This window comes from Rhagoletis pomonella, unplaced genomic scaffold (assembly GCF_013731165.1).
Source record: "Rhagoletis pomonella isolate Grant_MI unplaced genomic scaffold, Rhpom_1.0 Rhpom_scaffold_00322, whole genome shotgun sequence".
NCBI classification, from domain to species: domain Eukaryota; kingdom Metazoa; phylum Arthropoda; class Insecta; order Diptera; family Tephritidae; genus Rhagoletis; species Rhagoletis pomonella.
This window is the reverse complement of record NW_023458876.1, coordinates 11683-32000: the sequence shown is the minus strand read 5'-3', so window position 1 is coordinate 32000 and position 20318 is coordinate 11683. Positions and strand designations below refer to the sequence as shown.

General features: G+C 37.5%; 4 protein-coding genes and 1 long non-coding RNA gene across 5 annotated transcripts; 2 read left to right on the top strand and 3 right to left on the bottom strand.

Moving 5' to 3' along the window:
* LOC118750620 (negative elongation factor D) lies at window positions 1-2775 on the bottom strand. The gene is made up of 5 exons (XM_036485356.1): window positions 2579-2775; window positions 1799-2511; window positions 1121-1567; window positions 567-1048; window positions 1-491 (listed from the first exon to the last, which is right to left on the bottom strand). Exons 1-5 carry the CDS (start codon window positions 2639-2641, stop codon window positions 460-462), a joined length of 1737 nt encoding a protein of 578 aa, XP_036341249.1. The 5' UTR covers window positions 2642-2775; the 3' UTR covers window positions 1-459.
* Window positions 2776-6262: 3487 nt separating this feature from the next.
* Window positions 6263-8493, bottom strand: LOC118750618 (trimeric intracellular cation channel type 1B.1-like). Its single transcript, XM_036485355.1, has 4 exons — window positions 8408-8493; window positions 7714-8003; window positions 7351-7623; window positions 6263-7287 (listed from the first exon to the last, which is right to left on the bottom strand). The coding sequence occupies exons 2-4, from the start codon at window positions 7989-7991 to the stop codon at window positions 7008-7010; spliced, it is 831 nt and encodes a 276-aa protein (XP_036341248.1). The 5' UTR covers window positions 7992-8003; window positions 8408-8493; the 3' UTR covers window positions 6263-7007.
* On the top strand, window positions 8413-9245 carry LOC118750619. Its single transcript, XR_004994415.1, has 2 exons — window positions 8413-8795; window positions 8868-9245. It is a non-coding gene; the product is annotated as an uncharacterized LOC118750619 (long non-coding RNA).
* Window positions 9246-9304: 59 nt separating this feature from the next.
* LOC118750616 lies at window positions 9305-11985 on the top strand. Its single transcript, XM_036485354.1, has 4 exons — window positions 9305-10359; window positions 10438-11082; window positions 11152-11310; window positions 11377-11985. Exons 1-3 carry the CDS (start codon window positions 9792-9794, stop codon window positions 11286-11288), a joined length of 1350 nt encoding a protein of 449 aa, XP_036341247.1. The 5' UTR covers window positions 9305-9791; the 3' UTR covers window positions 11289-11310; window positions 11377-11985.
* A 4150-nt stretch (window positions 11986-16135) lies between these two features.
* On the bottom strand, window positions 16136-19752 carry LOC118750615. Its single transcript, XM_036485353.1, has 4 exons — window positions 19248-19752; window positions 18946-19182; window positions 16698-16893; window positions 16136-16632 (listed from the first exon to the last, which is right to left on the bottom strand). The coding sequence occupies exons 1-4, from the start codon at window positions 19750-19752 to the stop codon at window positions 16179-16181; spliced, it is 1392 nt and encodes a 463-aa protein (XP_036341246.1). The 3' UTR covers window positions 16136-16178.
* Window positions 19753-20318: the final 566 nt, after the last annotated feature.

Sequence of the window (20318 nt, the reverse complement as noted above, 5' to 3'; positions counted from 1 at the left end):
TATCAGTGTTATAAATATTTTTATTTTATTTTTTGTTTGCCTTGCGATTCCCAATAACTGGCCGGATGTGTGAATCATACATATTTGCAATTATGTACTTATGTATGTATGTACATACATATGTAGATACGAACATAAAAAAAAAAAACATTTAAATGAAATTAATATTTACTCGCGAAAAAGCGACAATCAGTTTTAAGCTGTCAGCAAACTTAAAAAGTTAAATTAAAAGATACTATACAATTATATGCTGCTTGAACTGTAAACGGTTTGTTTTTAGTAGATAAGATACCTAACTAAAGTTTGTGTCATCACAATGGCAAATGACATACTGTTGGGAGCTTTTTATGCGTAGGTAGAAAATATTTGTTTATTTTATGTATAGGCGTGTTATTTTTTTTTACACGCATACGTATCTGAGCTTAAAAATTTTCTTATTTTTCTTTGTATTAAAAAGCTTTAAACTGTGGTGTAACGGGCCTTGCAATGTACTAAAAGATAGACAGGAAAAAATAAATTACTTTTTATTTAATATAAATATATGCAATTGAAGTTTATTTGCTTACCGATAAATTCCGAAACCGGATCGTTATCGCCTTCACCACGCATAGTACCTGTTATTTCCTCGTTCTCCACCATTGGCAAAAATAATTGCACAAATTCTGGCGAGTAAGGTGGTGTTATCGTCTCTAGCACTTCGGTAACAAAGTAACGTATCAGCGATATATCTGTATCACCCTTAGCGCAACATTGCTTGATGTATTTCACGACTGGCACAACACAGCCGCGGGTCAGCAAATTAACCATGCGATCCAATAACATTTTTTTCATTTCTAATTGTACCAAAATTTCCAGTTCATCTTGTTTTGATTCGAAAAGCCGAATGAGTAATCGTAAACTTTGCTGATGCAGCGTCGAATGCACGGCTGCCACTTCGTCGAGTATAGCCAAGTGAGTGGGACAACTGTCTGTAGACAGTTTGAAGTAAGATGGTTCTGTAACAGTGTTTTCAATCCAACGTATGACGCCAACGCCAACCACAGGATATCTGTAAATATTTGAATGGCATACACATGTAAGCACATATGACCAATATTTTTCTTTATCAAATCATATTTACTTAATGCAATTATAGAGCGTCTGCAATTCGGCAATAAGTTCGGTGGAGCCTTTGTTTACATTGCATATGGCGTGCACTTTCTCGATTGCTTGTATGGTGCTTTTCAGTTCATCTTTGTTCAGTACGCGTTCGGTCATCGGTCGTTTTTTGGCCGGAGTATCCACTACAGAAGCAGCATATGCCAGCAAATAAATGTACTTAGACTTATGTTCAGGATTTATTTTTACTCCTGCCTTGAATAATGAATCCACTAGCAGCTCAAGGAATTGTGGATTGCGTATTAAATCGATTGGTGGCGGATCCGCGGCGGAATAGTTACGAAACAATACCGTAATATCTGCTGGATTGAGGGTGTTGCGCGACAGCATGGAGGAGAGTGCCTGGCATGCTTGCGGATAGGCTGCTGAACCGTTAAGCGCCATAGTTATGGGCGTTACATTTTGATTGCTAAATAAATGCAAAAATTTAAATACATATTGGAATATACATACATACTATCGATCCCTAGCCGCCAAAATAGCGTAAGCGACATTTTTTCAAAATTTTCTTTTTGATGCATATATCCATTTAGATGATCTAGCAATATTTCTGCATCTTAAAGAAAATTTTGAAAAAACATCGCTTACGTTAAATCAAAATCAGTTGGTACAATTTACATTACATATTTTCCACACTCACTTTTGCAGTGCATATTTGGTGATTTCCTGCGAGAGCCGTTTCATATTGAATCCACCCTTTGGCTCCTGACTGAGCACTTGTATCAGAACTTGCGAGTAAACGTAAGTGTGTTGGCCATGGCATACCATGCGGGCGCATTCTTGTATAGCACTTTGTATGTCTTCAGGATTGTTCAGGAATTTTGTAATAGATGTCTTTAGTACCCGTGAAAATACCTCAATTTGCTGCGCTGCAGTTGAAATTGATGTGATTTCGCTTTGAAACCCGGCATCTGAGATTAGTTTGATGGTGAAATTTAGCATCAAACAATCAGGATATTCCTCTGCTAAGCGATATATCAACGATCGCCATGTATGATGGTCGATCATTTCAGTCAGCCAATCGGGAGTTTCACCTTCCTCTGTAAAGATTGTGTCGGCCTTTTTCGGATCAAATGTTTTTAAAATCATGTCTTTCAAATGATTTTCGACCATTGCCTGCACATCCGTGACCTTTACGCCCGCAAGTATAAGCCATTCAGCAAGAAGATTCGCCATTTGAGCAACGGCTTTATAGTTCTCAGACAGCATTGTGATGACTTCTTCAGGCGAACCGCCCGACTGGAAGTAGCGTTTAAGTTGCGTGAAAATACCAGGTTCCATTATGTAATCTGGAGTAAGAAACTTTTCCAGACATTCTTGAATGGTTTCCTGAGGATTATCTTCGGGCATTTCCTAAATTTATCAACAAATTACGTTAATTTACATTTCGCACGAAAACACACAAAAGCCAAGAGATCACCTCATCCTCGCCAGGTGCTTTTTGGCGACCTTGCCAACCAGCATCTTCGTACTCAATTTCCATGTTGATGGGAAAATTCAAAACTTTGTTTAATTGAGTTTTCTGAAATATTGCACTTTTGCTGGCGTAAACAAAAACAGTCGCTTTTCACTTTTGTATTCTCTGGCATTTCGCGTCTTTTGTCTTTTGACATTTGTGCATTAAAGTGGAACTCCATAACATGCGTAGACGCCTGCGTGTGTTAAAACCAAGATAACAATAGGGGTCTTCATCAAAAGTGATAAACTCTTGTTAAACTTGATAATATGATAAATTTATCATTTTGATAAATGAACAGTCAAACTTTGTAGGGAAATCTATTTCACCAAAGTTTATGACTTTATCAAACGATTTTGGTGGATAAACACATAAATTTTAACAAAATTCTACTCTGACAAGTTGCCAGGTGGCACAATGCACCGAAACAAAGGTGTCCTCCATGAACGAAAGACACAAGATCACGTAAGAACAAGAGAGTGAAAAAAAGTAGATTTTTTTTAGCGGTTCTACGCCATCTTGTTTCACTGGAAAACGAGCGAAAAGTAAACAAAGCAAAGAAAACAACGAAAACCAAAATTATTGTCAGCCACTTTAAACGCACAATTTAGGTAAAATGATGCAACAAAATGCTTTAAAATGTGTTGTCATGTTAAATTAACTCTTCTTTACTTGAATAAAAGTGTAAAATAGTGGTGCTTGTGATGTAAACAAACGCTCAGCTGACGAACCCGCTTTCGCAAACTTTTTTCTCAAAACCAGTTACAAATACAACGTCGCGTTCTTACGTGATCTTGTATTTTTGGTTCATGGGTGTCCTCTCTCTCCCGATTTAGCAGCATCCACCCTTTCGCTGACGTCACATTATTATCTTTTCGCACTAGTAATGAATACTAAAGTTTCATATTGTACCTAAAAGTGGATACATGTACCTAAACAGTAAACATGTATTTTTATGTGCATATATTTTTGGTAGTTAGTGAACTACATCTTCCTTTTGTACCATAACAATTTTTCTACTTACATGAAACAATATTTTACAACGTTCCAAATGTACCTAAAATAATTTGCTTGTACCAAATGTACGTTCAAATTTAACAAGCTGAAGAGTAGGTACAATTCAACCTGGTTTTACATCACTATATCGCACCCCTTGTTCGCTTCTTCCTCTTCTTCTTCAAAATTATTCTTTACACACTCCCGCAATCTTGTATTCTATAATTCTTGCATTGTGATCACAAAAATTATATTTTATTTATTTAGTTGTGCCTGAACAGCGTTTCTATGAATAACATCACTTCTTTCCTACTCGGAATCAAAGCAAATACGAAAAAGTAGTGGGTAAACGCATAGTTTGGTATGCGATAAGAGTTATGAGATATCTCTTACTTTAAATCGCAAGAAATTGCAAGAATTTACAGGATTTTACCAGAAAGCGTTGCCGTACTCCGTTCTCTGGCAAAGTAGGGGAAAAATAGGAGAGTAAAATCGATCCTCTCTTTGTCAGAAGTTGCAAGATTTTACCCAAAGAATTTTTGCTAGTAAAATCTAGTAAATCGTCAAACCATCAGCTGTTCAAATGATTTCAAATTTGAATAAGCAAAAAAAAAATGTGCATCTGCATTTTCACCTTATTAAACATATCATAGCGAAGAAGTATTGAACAGGTTATTCCTCTGCTTTCAAAGTATATACCTAAGTACGTTGTCTTCCAAATGTTGTATTCGATCGTCGCTCCACTGATACACGATGGTAAGCGGTATTACCAGGGTGGGAAATAAAGTCAATTGACCTTATTTCCGTTGATCTTGTTACCTGTCACCATGATTCAATAATACAAGGTTAGATAATTATTCACAGCCGCGGTTTGACACTCCCTTACAAAAGGTTGCATTTACGAAGGACGGAGAAAGACGAAGAATGCAAACCCTTGGAAATTCCTTTTGTAAATTCCAATGCAATTTGCAGGAAATCTGGCATTTTAAACGAAATACTCAACGTAATATTACAATATCTACGTGAATTACGTAATTTATGTGTTATTTAGCTGTATAAAAACTGCAAAAGGGCTCAAAATTAATTTAAAACTACAGCGACTTTTATGTAAATATCCAATTTTAAAAAAGTTTATGTTTTCATAAGTTAAATGTGCTTCATATGTATATACAAATAAACATATTGCACAAAAGCTTATACTTCTATTTCACACCAAAGCTACACTTTTTCCAAGTAAATTTGCAAAGAAGCAACACGGTGCCACTGCTAAGGGAGCGGTGCGAGAGAGAAAACTGTCAGTTTATCGAACATTGTATTATTGAATCATGGCCTGTCACTAAATTCAACCTTGACAGACTGCCAGGTGGTCGATTTTGTTACGAACACATACAAAGCAAATTAGCACAATGGAAGAGGTAAGAATGAAATGTAACCAGCCAGATAAGTTAAATAATACACCATTTTGTTCAATTATTTACCAAGATGCGTTCATGAAAGAATGCGGATTAACTGATAAATTTAAGCAATTTATTCCTTTATCCCTTTAGATGAAGACCGCTATTATTTATACTCTGATTTTCGCAGCGGTCCTTCTGAACGTCAAAATGACGTGTTTGTTGTAAACAAGGCGAATTCATGTTACAACAAAACATCATTTTGACATTCAGAAGGACTGCGGTGAAAATTTAAATTCGCCATTAACACCACCTTGGTTAAATTCGCCTTGGACGGAACCAACAAACGTTGGCCAACACTCAACTTTTGACGCAAGTAGGTCCGGCAGTGCTGACAGTTATATTACTTTGCGTTTATACAAGCCAAGAATATTTAGAATATTTCGAATGAAACCTTTGGAGCAGAAAATAGTAGTAGAAAAGTACGCAAAGTAGGCTATTAGTAGTGAAATTCCTTTTGTAAATTCGGATGTATTTGCAGGGAATTTGACATTTTAAATGAAATATTGAATGAAATATACGTAAATTTTGTGCTAGTTAGCCGTATAAAAACTGTATTGCTGTACTATTCGTATTAATTGCTTGAATACGTCGAAAAAGGGAAAAAAAAGTTTGTCCTTAATTCATGGTTTGGTAGCACCTTCAATTTAATCCAGTGATATTCTCATAAAATTGTATACATGTACATATGTACCTACAGTCAACTATAAAAGTCTATGTACAAAGAAAAATTCAAATTTTTAATTTTTATTTGTTTCCATTTTTTTTCTTAAATATAGTTCATATTACGACGGAACCCCCCATAAAAAATGTCAAAAATCAATGGGATTTTTTAGAAACTTCAAATTTGCATTTTACTACACTAAAATTGCACAAACAAGATTTATCTAAAAAAATCCGATTAAAAAGTTAAGCGTTTTCGTACAATTCCACTTAATGTTCTGAAGTTTTGCACAAAGCAAAATAAAAAACTTTGCTGTGAAAAATTCACATTGACGCTTTCGTGATATTTTACTCAATTTTAATTTTATGGTGAAAAACATTACCCCGTGATTTTAACTAATAATTTGATCCATATTCAAGGTATTTATACCAAAATCGGGGCGCCCGTGGTTAACCACGTCAGCAATAAAGGGTTAAAGCTCACTGAGACAGAAGTAAATCCTTATCTCCATCTATACAAATTTAGTCCGTTTTTGGTATCTCAAAGGTATTTTTTATTTTATTTTTTATATAAAATTAATTTAAATGTATGTATGTAATGTATGCAGCATCGAGATGTGCGTATTTTTGGTTTAACTTTTTCGATTGTATGTACATGACGATATTTTTGAATACTCATATTTAGGTTTTCATATGCATTTTGATTTTTAAATCCCTTTTTCTTGCTTCCGTACATACATATTTATATGGCAAGACAGTTGATCTAAGCATAAAACTAATATGCTATTTTCGTATAACAAGTTCATGCATATACATATATTATATCTACCAATTACTGACACTATTTTAATGTACGCAGGCATAAGAATGTACTAAATAAAATCAACAACTAAATTATTAAAATAAATAAACTCTGAATTAAAATCCTTATATACGCTTGTCCACAAAAGTCACATTCATAAATAAACAAACACACCCACTTGCTGCTTATTTACAAGCGTGACTTTGATGTTCACATTATTACATTTCAGTGCAAAAACAATTGTATATGGCCTAAATCTGACTAGAACACAATGCTTAGGAGGTCACTTCCCTAATGGAAATTTTAAATTATTTTTTAAACTAAAAACTGAAAATAATAAAAGGAATTCAAACGCTGGTGTTGATTTCATCTTTTCGAAAAAAGGTCGCTGTGTTGTATTTGGTTGCTTTTGTAGTTTTCCAATCTGAGTAGCTTCAGCATCTTTAACGTCTTTCAACAAAGCCACTGATAAAGTCTCTTAGTTGTTCTTTTTGCTTTCCTTATTTTCACCTTCTTTTGCCTGACCACGCCCCAATATCTTTGCTAAGCTATCCCAGATTCCGCCGAAGAAAATAGCGCAGGACAAGTTCTCAAACGGCAGGAAAGGATCGTGTATTCCCAAAAGAATGGAAGAGAGTTTAAAGTACACAAGGAAGATGACAATGCCAAAATACACAAGTGCATGTGGTGCCGATATCCAATCGGTCTTTTTGTCCAGAACGAATATGATCGAAGCCAGCAATGAAGCCTTTGTATAGCTAAGTAAAGTACAAAAAATTATTCGTACATGAATGATATTTAAGCATAGATATTTAACTTACAATGAAGGTTGCATGAATTCCATAGCTGTAGGTGTCCAAGCACCACGAATCAGTCTCTCTAGAAGTTTAGTGAATCCAGCACCATTGCCCTTTAGGGTACCAATAATGATCATTATGATCCAAGCGTTAGGATACAATTTTGCTGCATGTGAGACTCCATCATAAACTTTCTTAGCGCGATAGATTTCTTTCATTGCACTAGCCACTACTTTAATGGGAAGAAATTTGCCAACTTTATAGCCGATATCAAAGGGCGTGTAAAAAATCATGTACCTGTGTAAATATACATACATACATACATGTTTGTGAATTGAAATACAAAATTATAAATTATTTTACACCGGAAAAAGCTAAGAGACTCACCAGACAACAGTGCCAACCATTAATTGCGGTGTGTTTTTGAGAGGAGCCAGAATAGGTTCGCCGAGCAAAGCATTAGCTACCATACCTCCGGAGAATATGACTAACATAGTGGAAAGCCAACAAGCGAGTGGATGTTTCCGTGAGAACGATTGTGCATTCGAACCTAAATCTTCTCTTACAGCCAGTGCAGCAAGCAGGCTGTGTGCGATGTCGAAGTATGGAAACATTTTCAGCTTTATGACCTGATTGGCCATATCCAAGAATGCTTCGGGATCCATCTTGTTGGCTAACTGGAAAATAAATAGACGTTTAAATTATATTTCCATAATTGTGGGTTTAGTGTTATTTAAAGCCACGTAAGTGCATATTCACGCTTCTAATACTAGGTATATCGTCTTAAACCTTAAAAACTAAACTTTAAATGCAAAAGGTATTCCAGATGCGGTCAAGATAAAAAAACTACTGTCAGCGTTTAGAACAATTTTTGGTATGCCTGAATGCTGGGAAAACGCTAAAAATAGAATTTTCGGATCTTTTCTTTTTTAGAAAACTGGCACAGCACTCAAGATACCGTTACATAAGTTTTATTTCCCAGATTTATATGTAAACAATGACTTAAAATCCCAAAGCTTTTGTTAATCTTATCATTGTTCAATATTATATATGATAATTTAAGATAATGAATTAACTTTACTTTTCTCCGCTCCGAGCCAAATCCGCAACACAAAAAACACAAGCACGTAATTTACGTTCTCTGTCCGGCGACCAGTGCTGCCAATCAATGATTACAAATGCAGAACTTTGCAACACTCTTTTCGTCTCCATCTTCGGCTTCAGTAGTCCTCTCATTCCAACAATTGAAGTAGCTGTCAATTCGCACGGCGAAATTCTACGCGGCGAAATGTCCCTTCAATAACGCGTCTGTTTTGCACGGCAAGAAAACTGCGCTACTTTCCCATCTAAAATTTAGTGATTCGTTGAAAAAATGTTAAAGAAAACAATATAATTTGTAGGAAAACTTGCAAAATAGTAAAGCAGCTACAGAGCGCAAAACCCGCACTCAATACAATACGCAAATAATCGTAAGTTAAATTGTGAACTTGAACGGCGGTTTTTGACGGAGTAGTCACTAAAAATAGTTCTACTGATTACAGGTTGTGCCGTCGTGCAAAAGTCTTAGAAAATGGAGTCGTTATTCGATAAACTAAAATCAGAGCCCCCGGTTAATAAAAAAGCTGTGGAGCCCCCAAAAAAAGGCGAAACAATCAAGGCTTCGAAGCGGTCACCTTCGCCTATGTCGCTTAAAGATCTGCAGACGCAAAATAAAATTAAAAAGCCAACATCGAAACGTGCTGAGAAAACAACTGCACGGCGTGAGTCTATGCCGCCACCGGCAACAAATTTCGTTGCGAAAAGTGTAAGTAAAAGCCGCAGTTTGTCCCCACCAAAAGGAGTTTTTGTTAAACCATTCAAAGTGCTTTTGGAAAGAAAGAAAATTGAGTTTTGCAATAAAATTGGCAAATCATCAAAAACGTCAACGCCGAAAAAACGTCTGAGCCAAGAAGACCGCTCCACCTCCTCTTTGAAAAAATGGCGAAAAATCACCAAAGAAAGCAACACCTACGAAGGCTCAACAAAAGTTGTTCGACCCTGCAGTACTTGTAAAGGCGCAACAGTTAACTCAGCTTAAGGTAAAACGTTGTAATGTACGTTTGCTGCGTCAAGATTTAGCAAAGCTTCAACAGGAATTTCGTGCAAAAAGGAAAGCTTTAAAGAAAAATAAGATATCTAATAAACAAACTAAAAATATTGGTAAAAACCGCAAGAGCAATAGTTCATCGCCATCTGAAAAAGGCTCTCCTCCCAAAAGGGGCCGGCCACCTTCTGATCCGAAGCCACAGTCTGGTTTCTTCATAAAATTAAATGCACTTACTAAATCTCCAAAATCAAAGGCAAGAGCAGATAAACCATTAAAAGAGAAGAAGTTTAGTACTGGATCCATTGCGAAAAGAGTTAACGCCGCTGCCGCGGTTTCTAGCACCAAGCCAACAAAGTTTACAAGAACACAACTAATAAAAATGTATGGCAAGCGCGTATTTTGTTCACGTGTTAAAATTGAACGTTGTTCACATCCCATGATGTTAATTTTTGAATCGAACGCCCGTGCCCGACGACTACAAGCTAAGCGTTCCAAATCTAAAAATCTGTCTGTGTCCTTTCGTGACCAGGTTGAAATATTTGGAGACAGTAGCGATTCAGAAGAAGCGGATTATAGTCAAATATTCGCACCCGATGTTGCTTCAACTTCACAAGCAGCACTAAAATCAGCAAATCCGGCAATTATGTCACTTACAGCGACGCCGGCTCGTCTGAAAAAAGTTGAAAACGGTAAAGTAGTCGATGATATTGAACTCGACCCCTCTCTCTTTGTTGCCCCGGCAATTGCTAGTACACCTTATGCATCGGCCGGACGAAAGAAGCGTGAGAAAAAATCTTTCAGTCCTCTAAAAGGTGACGGATCGCCTAGTCCTCGCAAGGAACAGCTAAAATTGGCAAATGAGAAAATGCCACCAAGTAGTTTACGGCGGTTAACTGCAGATGAAGTGGATGAGGATGACGATGAAGATGACGAATGTGAATACATAGGTAAGGTTAACCAAGAAGGAGAGATGACATTTTCCCGCCATTAAGATTATATTTACAATAAATTTATTTACTATGTAGTGCCCATCGAAATACCTGAAAGACGCATATCACGAACAAGTTCAGCAACCGCAGTCGATGATGTCGTTGCGGAAATTGAGCCGCAAGAACCGGTTCCCAATGAATCTGAATCTGCTTTGGTTGATAAAGGAATTGCAGATGGCAAATCAGGCTCTGGCCACGATTCCTCTGGGGAAAGTTTTGCTTCTGCAGTAGAACAACCGGCTTCTGTTGATAAATCAGGCAGTACTGAGCCAAATATTGAGAAGGGTGTTAATGAGGTAGCTGAAAATATTACAAATGGTGCAACAGCCCTAAATACTGAGTCTGTTGAAACAACTAAAGATGTCATGCCCGATGCGAAAGAGGACCTCGTTGACTCTGTCGCAGCAGAGTTACCTAAACTCACCCGCATTGATTCAGTATCACCTTCGCAATCATTAAACTCATTAAATGATATTGTAGACTCTCTTATAAACAACGTAAATGATGACCGCGGAACTGAAAGTACCGACTTGGCAAATACTATGGATGCAGAGGCAACAACAAATAACGGCCTTGAATGTGACACAAATGAGCAAAACGTGCCTGAAGAACTCTCTATAGGCGATACTAAATTGCGTGATACTCTGGATGACAATATATCACTGCAATTGTTTGCTGATGGTGAGTTATTGTAATGAAAGTTACTGGATATACGGATAAAAAATTATAAAAAATTTTCTTTTTAAAAAGACTCCACGATCAAAGATAGCGAAATTGTAGATGGAATTGTAAAGGAGCGTATCGATGAGATATCTAAAGATAAAAGTCTAGACTCTCCAGTTGAGGTATCTTCGAATATTTTGAACTCGAAGATGGGAGTCGAGTGATGATTTAGTATGTGTGAGACCTGTAGGTTTTCTAAAGTATTATAAAATTGGTAACTTATTAAATCTTCGCGTTTATTTTTCATTTCAGCTACATCATTCTCTACGCATAAAGTTTAGCGGTGTACAATTAAGATCGCAAATTTGTGAAGACTTATTATTAAGGATATATTATTGGTTATTTTTTAATTGAACCAACATTTTGTTATATCCCTAAGATTTTTTTGCGGGCATTTGCAGTCGTTTATATTGAACTATACTGACTATTAAGTGCTTTATTCCTTTCATAAATTGGTATACCGATATTTTACGAGTATCTCAAACAATTTGGTTCTTTGTTCACCTTTTTGTGTGTATATACCATAAAAACAAACAAGGAAAAATATGAAAAAAAGCATCTAGTTGAGAGTTACTTAAAGTAATTTAATACAAAATATGTATCTACAATAATATTATATTCAAGCACAATTTGTAATTTCAGTTCTCTACATAAATGTATGAAACCATTATACATTGAACACTGACGATAAATTGCATTGGCTCTCCAACACATACTTTGCTATGAACAAACAATTATAATTAACATTTCCACTCATTCAAATTTTAGGACAATTAACTTGTAAGTTGGTTTTATAAGAATTTCATAATTAAAAGTGTGTCCGTACCGTAAATTGATAAATAAACAATACTGAGAGATGAATTAGGATTTTATTATTAGGTAAGTGAAAAAATTAAATAAGTTTTAGCATATATTTATGTAAAATAGTTTATCTGGTAAGATAATGATGACTGCCTGCCCTAAGCATAGAGCAATCTTGAAGCCAGAAACATATGTCGTTTGCTATATCACATAACTTATATGTATTACACAGGGCAACACTGATTTTGGTGCGGCACATGTTAAAGCTTGTTTTGATAGACTTCTGTGCTGATTACGAATCTGTAAGTCTAAAGTTTCCATCAGATCCAGATTTTGTGAAAAACGAAAGCTCTAGCAAATAAGCAAAAGCTGATAGAGCCTTCGGTTTAGGCTCAAATTAAATCTAGAATTCTCAGCTACTATCAGTGAAAATACCATCCTTGCACCTGGACCCGATGGTCACTTAAAGTCATTTATTGAACAATAACAAAATAGTGGAGTATTGTGTTAGTGAAAGAAAAAAATTGTGCCAAAATCAGTTTTTGCTGTCCAATAAGTTACTTAAGTGACCTTAGGGTCAGGGTGCAGGGATGGTATCGTAATTTCAATCTGGAGTTGATGGAAATTTTATACTTACGGATTCGTAATCAGCACAAAAAAGTCTATCAAAGGCAGTTTTAACATTTGCCGCACCAACAATTTTTTTTCAATTTTTGTTGGCCTGTGTTATGCATTCAAATTAAAATTCAAAACTTTTTAATGGGCATCCGGCAGAAGAACCCAATTCAAATCAAGCGGTGCGATCGTTTGTTTAGCTGACCTCTGGATTTAGAAGTATTTGAGATTCAAATGTGAAGGCCGGAAGATCCTAAGAGGGCTTGTGTTGCCAAATTTTTTGTACTGTGAAGCGATAGGGATCGATCTAATTAGCATCGTAGCACGGATTTTGAAATAAAGAACAGTGCTGTTAAAACGTCACTTCACCTAGACGAAGTAACGCAAGTGGCTGATGTAGGTTCCAGAGAGCTTCGCAATGTTATCAAGGAAGCAAACGCTGCGAAGGTGTTGAGATGATTTCACCGAATCATCCTTAACCCTCTACGACTGATGTGGTAGTCTGGCAGACACTGGAGGTTCGACATTTTCCCGGGGCATTGATTACTAAAAACGTCTACTTTTCGACAAATAGTATTTTTAATGAGTATTTAAAATATTGATAGAATTTCCAGCTTAAATCGAAAAAAGTTTATTTATAAATATCTAATATACATAGATATTTTGATCTGGAAAATTGGTGTCTGAGTGACTACACGTCAGTATAATAGAGAAACTTCGGTCACGTCAGTAGCAGAGGGTCAAAAGAGGTGCGATAGTATGTCTACCGTGAATTCCGTAATAAAAACCTGCGCCAAATAAAGAGTTGCGGAGGTCTCAAAAGATCTATTGACAGTCTTGGACCAGGCCTAAATTTAAGATTTGCGGCCAGCTTCCGATAAGCGACATATCCAAGTTTTGGTTCTTATTTCCAGGCACTGCATTGCAATCACTCATTCGTTGAAGATATAAAAATTGAGAAAAAGCTGTTCAGGGCCATTTTAGCTACGGAAACGGTAAGGCACCCGCTCTAACGCAGTCTTATCTGTATTTTTTTTTAGCAAATTCCACCACTCAAAGAACATTATGGGCTAATCTATGGTAGAGTAAAGAAAATACTTCATGGACCCCCATCTCGTACCAAGAGCAGTTAAGTCAAGTCAAGCTGAAATACATACATGACCATATCAGAAAGGCCAATCAAATTCCTTTAATTGTTTTGGGAATCTTACATTTTCTAGAAAGTTTAGCTAGTTCCGCCTTACCAGGATCTATTTAACCGTCAACCCTGAAGAAACATTGGATCCATTCAGAAATCTACTTTTCAATAAAAATACTACGTCATCGGTGTAGGATTCCCTCCCATCAAGGTCATCCATCAGGTGAATATCGTCAGAAAAAAGTTGAAATGACGCCACCATGGAAAGGAGCTCTATTATCTCTGCGCTGTATAGAGGTGCTTCGACCACTACCGAGACAGTTCTGTCTCACAGTGTCCTTACCCAATTTACGATTAAGAGCAACCAGGTTAAAAAAATATAATGTGGCTGGAGTCTCCTTAAATAAATTTAATTTATGAAAACTCCTTACTTGGGTCCCAAACTGGACAAAGCTTTAAACATATACACGTACATCTCTGCAAGTCAGCATCATCATCCTAAAACCTCTTCGACGGTTCCAAAATGTATTACGGTGTAGGTGCGGGTGTTGTAGGTAAAATAGCTTTGGAGGGTCTCGCCCTGCAAGAAAGGGGTGCTTTATTTTTAGGCAGCTTGTGCTGTCTTCTAATCAGTAGACATTTGGCCCTATACACCGAAGGATGCAGTTTAACTGCCGGCTAAAATAGCTCGTGAATTTCTTCGGGTTCGACGAGGCATGGCCGCCGAAAGCGATTTCCACTTTGCCACTCAGGGACCTCACGGCTGACCAGAGCTTACTTCCACCAGAGACGAAGTTGTAGGTCTTTAAACGCTGCTCCCACTTCTTATTTATCAGTTGTCGAATCTCCAAATTAGGATTCTTAAGGTCGAGGCCACGCAACGAGCGGCACAGCGGTGAGCGGCTGAGCGGCGCCATAAAAAAGGCGGGTACGCTAGGTGGTAACGCTCGTTCGCGAGAACAGCCGCTTCTGAAAGGGCGGCGAAGTCGGTAATATTCGGGAAGCCGTTCCAATAAGCTTTGTTGAAGTTGACATAGGTACGGTGGTCCACGGAAACAAAGTGGCTAGGCTTATTGATAGAGAGGTAAGCAGCTGCCCACGATGCCGAATCGTCTACATACTCAGCCAATAGGTTTCTCCTACGATCGTTGGTTAGGCTTGAGTTCCAAAAGTTTTCCCCTCTGAGTAGTGCACTAATCTCAGCGGGTACGTAAACGGTAAATATTTCGAGCTCAACATCGCCTGACTGGACAGCCATATCTCTTCATTCAAGGGTGGTGTCCCTGGGGTCGACGTCTTCTTCGATTGGACGATACTGCACAGTGTGATGTAGGAAGATCGATAGACCACCACCATTGTCTCGCTCGCAATCGAGGCGCAACTCAGCAGTGGTGCAACTGCGATGACATAACTGTGCAACTTAGTTTCTTGGATCCCAGCTATCAGTATGCCGGGCCGATCCATAAATACAGTTATCTGTTCCATCTTGCTCCGAAGTCCGTTGCAGTTTCAGCGGCCGTGTAGGCGTGTGATGCCCTATAGCTTGAACAGCAGGAATTAACAATATTTGTGGTCCTCTCCCTATGTGAGCTAAGGCGTGACCAGGTTCTTAGGTGATTCCATCCGTTGGAGGTATTGCACCTGGAGTTGGGATGATGCCGTCTCTGGCAAACACAGCAGAAGTTGAGTTCTACAGTTTTAAACGAGACTGCCCGGAGTACATATACTATTTAAAGTTTTCAAGATTTGGATAGCCTTAACAAAAAAAAAATGGATTTCGATATCTATTAAGTAAATTCCTTACTCTACAATTTAGGTGGCAACCCTATTCCGAAATACGCTGGAATGTATCTTGAGCGTATATGTACTGTGTATACATACATAAAAAAAAGTTGACTGAAATCAAAAAAATAAAAATTTGTATTACATAGAAGCGTGGCAATCCTTATGGAAAATATTTCATTTGATATCCGCAATGCGATTTTTTAGATAAGGTGCTTAGAATCGAAAATAGGTGGCAACCTTACACTATTATCCTAAGAGATAACATTTTGTATATAGGAAAAGCGTTGTTTAAGAACCTGCTCTTGGTACCCATGCATAGTAATATTTTACCTTTTTGTTCTAAACAAAAAATTAAATAAATATGCGATTCAAAATAGGTGGCAACTCTCTTCAAAATATTTTTGAATTAGGGATCTTTAAAATACCTTCCATTTGATACCTATATTATGATGCTTTAATTAATTTATAAAAAATTTCGTATAGGTGGCAACCTTATGCGTTAGAGCCGCTTCCGAGAATCCTATGGATATATACATATACACAAGAATGTTTAATGTAATATGATTTAAAGTATATTCTTTTAATTTTTTAAGTATTTTTGTTTTATTTGAGTATAAAATATATATGTATGTATATCTATTTATTTTTGTATTTATTGTAGTATACATAGATTTATATATGTGTGTATGCATGCTTCAGCCTGAGTTGTACGATTTCATACAAATTCGTTGTCTTCCCAAGCGAATGTATCCTCGATCTTGTCTTCAAGTAAACAGTAAATTTTGTCTTTTTTCAACTCTTCAACTCCCATTGTATTCCAAAATGCTTTGCAACTATTTTTCCACTGACGCAAATTGTAAAATCCACAAGCCTTCTCCTGGCTGTTCTTCAGCAAATCCATAAGGGAAGGAAATATCTTGTCGGCCTTCAATTTGGCCAACATGTAATGAGCTTTCTTTCGATTCAAGGCATCTCCAAGTTTACCAAAAATTTGCTTTGCACGCATAAATGCATTGAACGCTGTTCTTTGAGATTCTGTGTCCATTTTAGACGCATAAATTTTTCCAATAGCAACACACACTTCAGCTTCCCGTCTTTGAGAAAGACTTTTAATTGCAAACTTTAAAGCTTCTTTCAGTTTGGCAATTGCGCTATTTATATCCTTTTGACTGAAAACAAAATGGATATAGATATTACTTGTTGAAAGAGCAACTGCGCTAAAGTTTCTACTTACTTCCACAAACAGATGCCTTCATATAAATACAGATCACAGAATATTTTAGGTTCGGTTACTGTAGTATCCTTGGCCAGATCTTTCTGCACTCTTAGCAATAACTTCGAAGAGGACTCGTAGTTCTCAGAATTCAGCATATATTTGGCACGTGAGATGAGGGCCCGTATATATTCCAGTTTATTCTTCTCTATGCCGACTATGCCGGAAATTGGAAAAGATAAGAGATATAGTGAATTTGATATAAATTAGAGCGGAGTCGAAATATGATTAGCAAGACTATGTTAAGTGACGCCACATTCATCACAAAAGAGGTTGTGGTAAGTAACTTACATATTTATTTATTTGTTTAGTCTAATGAATACATAATTCTTATAGACTAGTGAATGATTAAAACTAAAACTAAGATTAGGTTAACAATTCATTTAGCGTTTGAATAAAAATTTACTTACTGAAAAGTCTAAAATACCATACGAGAAATGATACTGAAGATGGCACAACGAAACTGGTTCGCCAAACCGAACTTGTGAAGGAATGTCGGAAATTTGGTCCAAGATATGTACATTATTCTCAGGCCACCTGTATTTCTCAAGCAGCGTTACAGACCGTCATCAAGACCGCTAGTCAAATAAACCTTTCAAACACGACGGTCGTCACCGCATGTTCGCTTTGTGCAAATTTCTGGCCATTGACGTTAAAGGCCTCCACGATGTTCTTAACACGGATCGTGCCGTCACTTGTAGAAATGACATATATGTAAGCTCCTCAAGCAGTCACCTACCCTGCCAAACTAAAAGGCTGAATTATTTCCACCAGTATGCAGATTCTGTGACCCCAAATATACTCCAAATTTGACCTCAAGGTAGAAATTAGGGTATACTCGCCAGAGCTCTTATTCAACTTCAGTTTTTGGTTGCCGCATTTCTGCAATTGGCTGACCGACCTGTGTGAAGTAGACATCTTCACTTGAATTTACTAAAGCACTTGAATGTGAAAAACCAACAACATGGATAGCCTTGGAGAGTACACATACTCTAAATGAGCTGACAAGAGGCACGCCAATACCAATCTTGGAGTCAATACCAATCGATGACCATCGTACCCTTCACTGGGAATATAGTCCTAAATAAGGTAGTCGTTAAGGTCTCCGTCGGGGTTAAGTATTTGGGCCTAACCTGGGACTCTAAGCTGCTGTGGTTATTACATATGGTTGTGACCACTTCAAAAGCCTCAAGATTCAAAGATGGATGTACAGCATGATGGTACGACCAATAGTGACCTATGGGCCAGTAACTTAGGTTTCCAGAACCGCCTTAGCCACAGTGAGACAGTCTCACATCAAACTACAACGTCTGGCAAGTGTCTGGCATTTCGGGAGCTATGCGCACATGCCTGGCGACAGAACTCGAGGTTGTTCTCAAACTCCAGCCACTGTACATCAGCATGGAACATGCAGCCAAGCCAAGTCCATTAAACTTCGCAAGAGTTGGTTATGGTACATGCAAAGTCCTATCACCTAGGAATATAGAAAAGTCAGGACTCCAGGCTAGCCCTTTCTAAAACAAATTCAAAACGGAGCTCCGCAGCAAGGCGACTTGGAGCAACTGCTTGGGGAGGGAATTTATGGTCCTACGAACTCCTATGAATCTTTACAGCGGAATGAAACTTCAGGCGGCACTCAAAACACTATTATTCTTCGCGGGAAAACCCTAGCTGAATACAATAATATACACAAAAGAATAAAGGGGAAGAGATATAAGACAGCTTAGCTAGAACAGCGGCGACCTCAGCACATACACTCCCTAACTCCAAAGGTTCTCCTGGAGTTCCTGGACTCTTTGGGAATAAAAGATGTGCTGTGTTTTTAGTGGAGGGCACAATAGGCCCACGAGTTCGTGGTGTATACTTCTTAAAGTTATATATCTCTCAATCTAAACTTTTCCAAAAGACTTGGGTTAGATTGGGTTAATTGCCTATATTTTTGGAAGATGTACCTTTGAGGTACCGCTTATAGTAGTCCTCAATAGTCACTCAGAACGCAGAACAGAAACAACTGGGAACCATTAAATTTCTGGGCAGTAAATTGCTATGCAATTACTTTGCTTTACCCTTCGAGAAAAATTAGTTTTCCGCAGATAAACTGAAGACTCTCTATTCAATATCAAATCTACTCAGCGCTTAGCGTTGCTACCTTTTTTTCCCACACTTTTATTTAACAATTTTCCCAAGGTATATATGTATGTACACTCACCTTCTGCGAGACTGATAGCCGCTTTTTGTGCGGCCTCCTCAGCAGCCTTGGAATCGAGTGAGGCTACGCTTTTAGCATACTTCAAAAACAAACAAGCCACTTCACGTCCCGCCACCAGATGCAGCGTCGGATAAACGCCCCACTCACGTTCGGTTACGTATTCAGAGAGCCACGCTTCGTTTCGGCTTAATTCCATAGCCTTTTCCATAAATTTGATGGCAATAGGCAGCGAGTTCTCTGAAATTATTCCTATGCAATTGAAACACCTTTGTAGTAGTGAAAGCGATCATCGTTTTACTCACCTCGCAGACTGTGGAATTTAGCAGTTTTAAAGTAGATGCGAGCAATGGTCTCTTTAGTATTCGGTTCGTTGATGCTCTCGATATGCTCACAAATCGGTATGATTATGCTGTAAATATGCGCCAACAGCCAATCAAATGAAATTTTATATGGCTCTAACAGCTGAATAATCTGATAGAGACACTTTACTGTCGTCTGGTAACGTTCAGCTTGTTCAACTATTTGCATCTTCTCGGCTACGCGCATATTATCAAAGAGTGCCATCAACAAGTCCCTGTTATCGCAAACACGATCCCGGATGACCTTCGTCTCGTAGAAAAAAGTTTCCTTTTCCGCTAAGTTTTCAAGATGGCGTGCACTAATCCTACAGCCCTCTTCGTATAGCTCCTTGACCAGAGCGCAGTAAATCGGTCCGTTGAGACGTCGTGCCTCTACGTAGTTGAGGGTGGTGAGCTCAGAGCGAATTTTTTCACGATTAAAGAAAGTCATTCGCTTGCGGTTCAGCATTTTTATTTCACAGATTTGGCGACTCTAGGAAACGCGATTTTAAAAAACTATCTAAGTAACAAAATATATATGCGTAGGTAAAGGTTAGGTAAATATGTATGTATGTATGTGTAGTCGTCCTTGATGTACGTTTAGTCGGTAAGCTTCCCTGTCCTTAGCTTAAAGAAATATATGAAAGATAAACATATGTATGTATTATTTTTGACGCTAACGTTTTAAAACATAGAAATAAAAGTTGACGTCAACTTTTTTTTTTTCAATTTGTCATTTGAGACACATCTCTGGCCCTTACTTTGCTGGAAAATTCACAAAATCGATAACATTAGGACGCTAGGTTGTTGGGACACTTAATCAGAAATTTAATCTCAAAATGATCTGTTTACTTCGGACTTGCCATTGGCTGCATTTCTTTATTCATTCTGAATGTTTGGAATAAACTTTTTTGTTTATTTATTCTTTAGAACGTTCCTGATGATATGTTGACGTATATTTCAAACGCATTCTGTTTATTCCGGCTGTGAAATGGGATTATCCGGAATGTATAAAGAAACGCAGCCATTGACTTT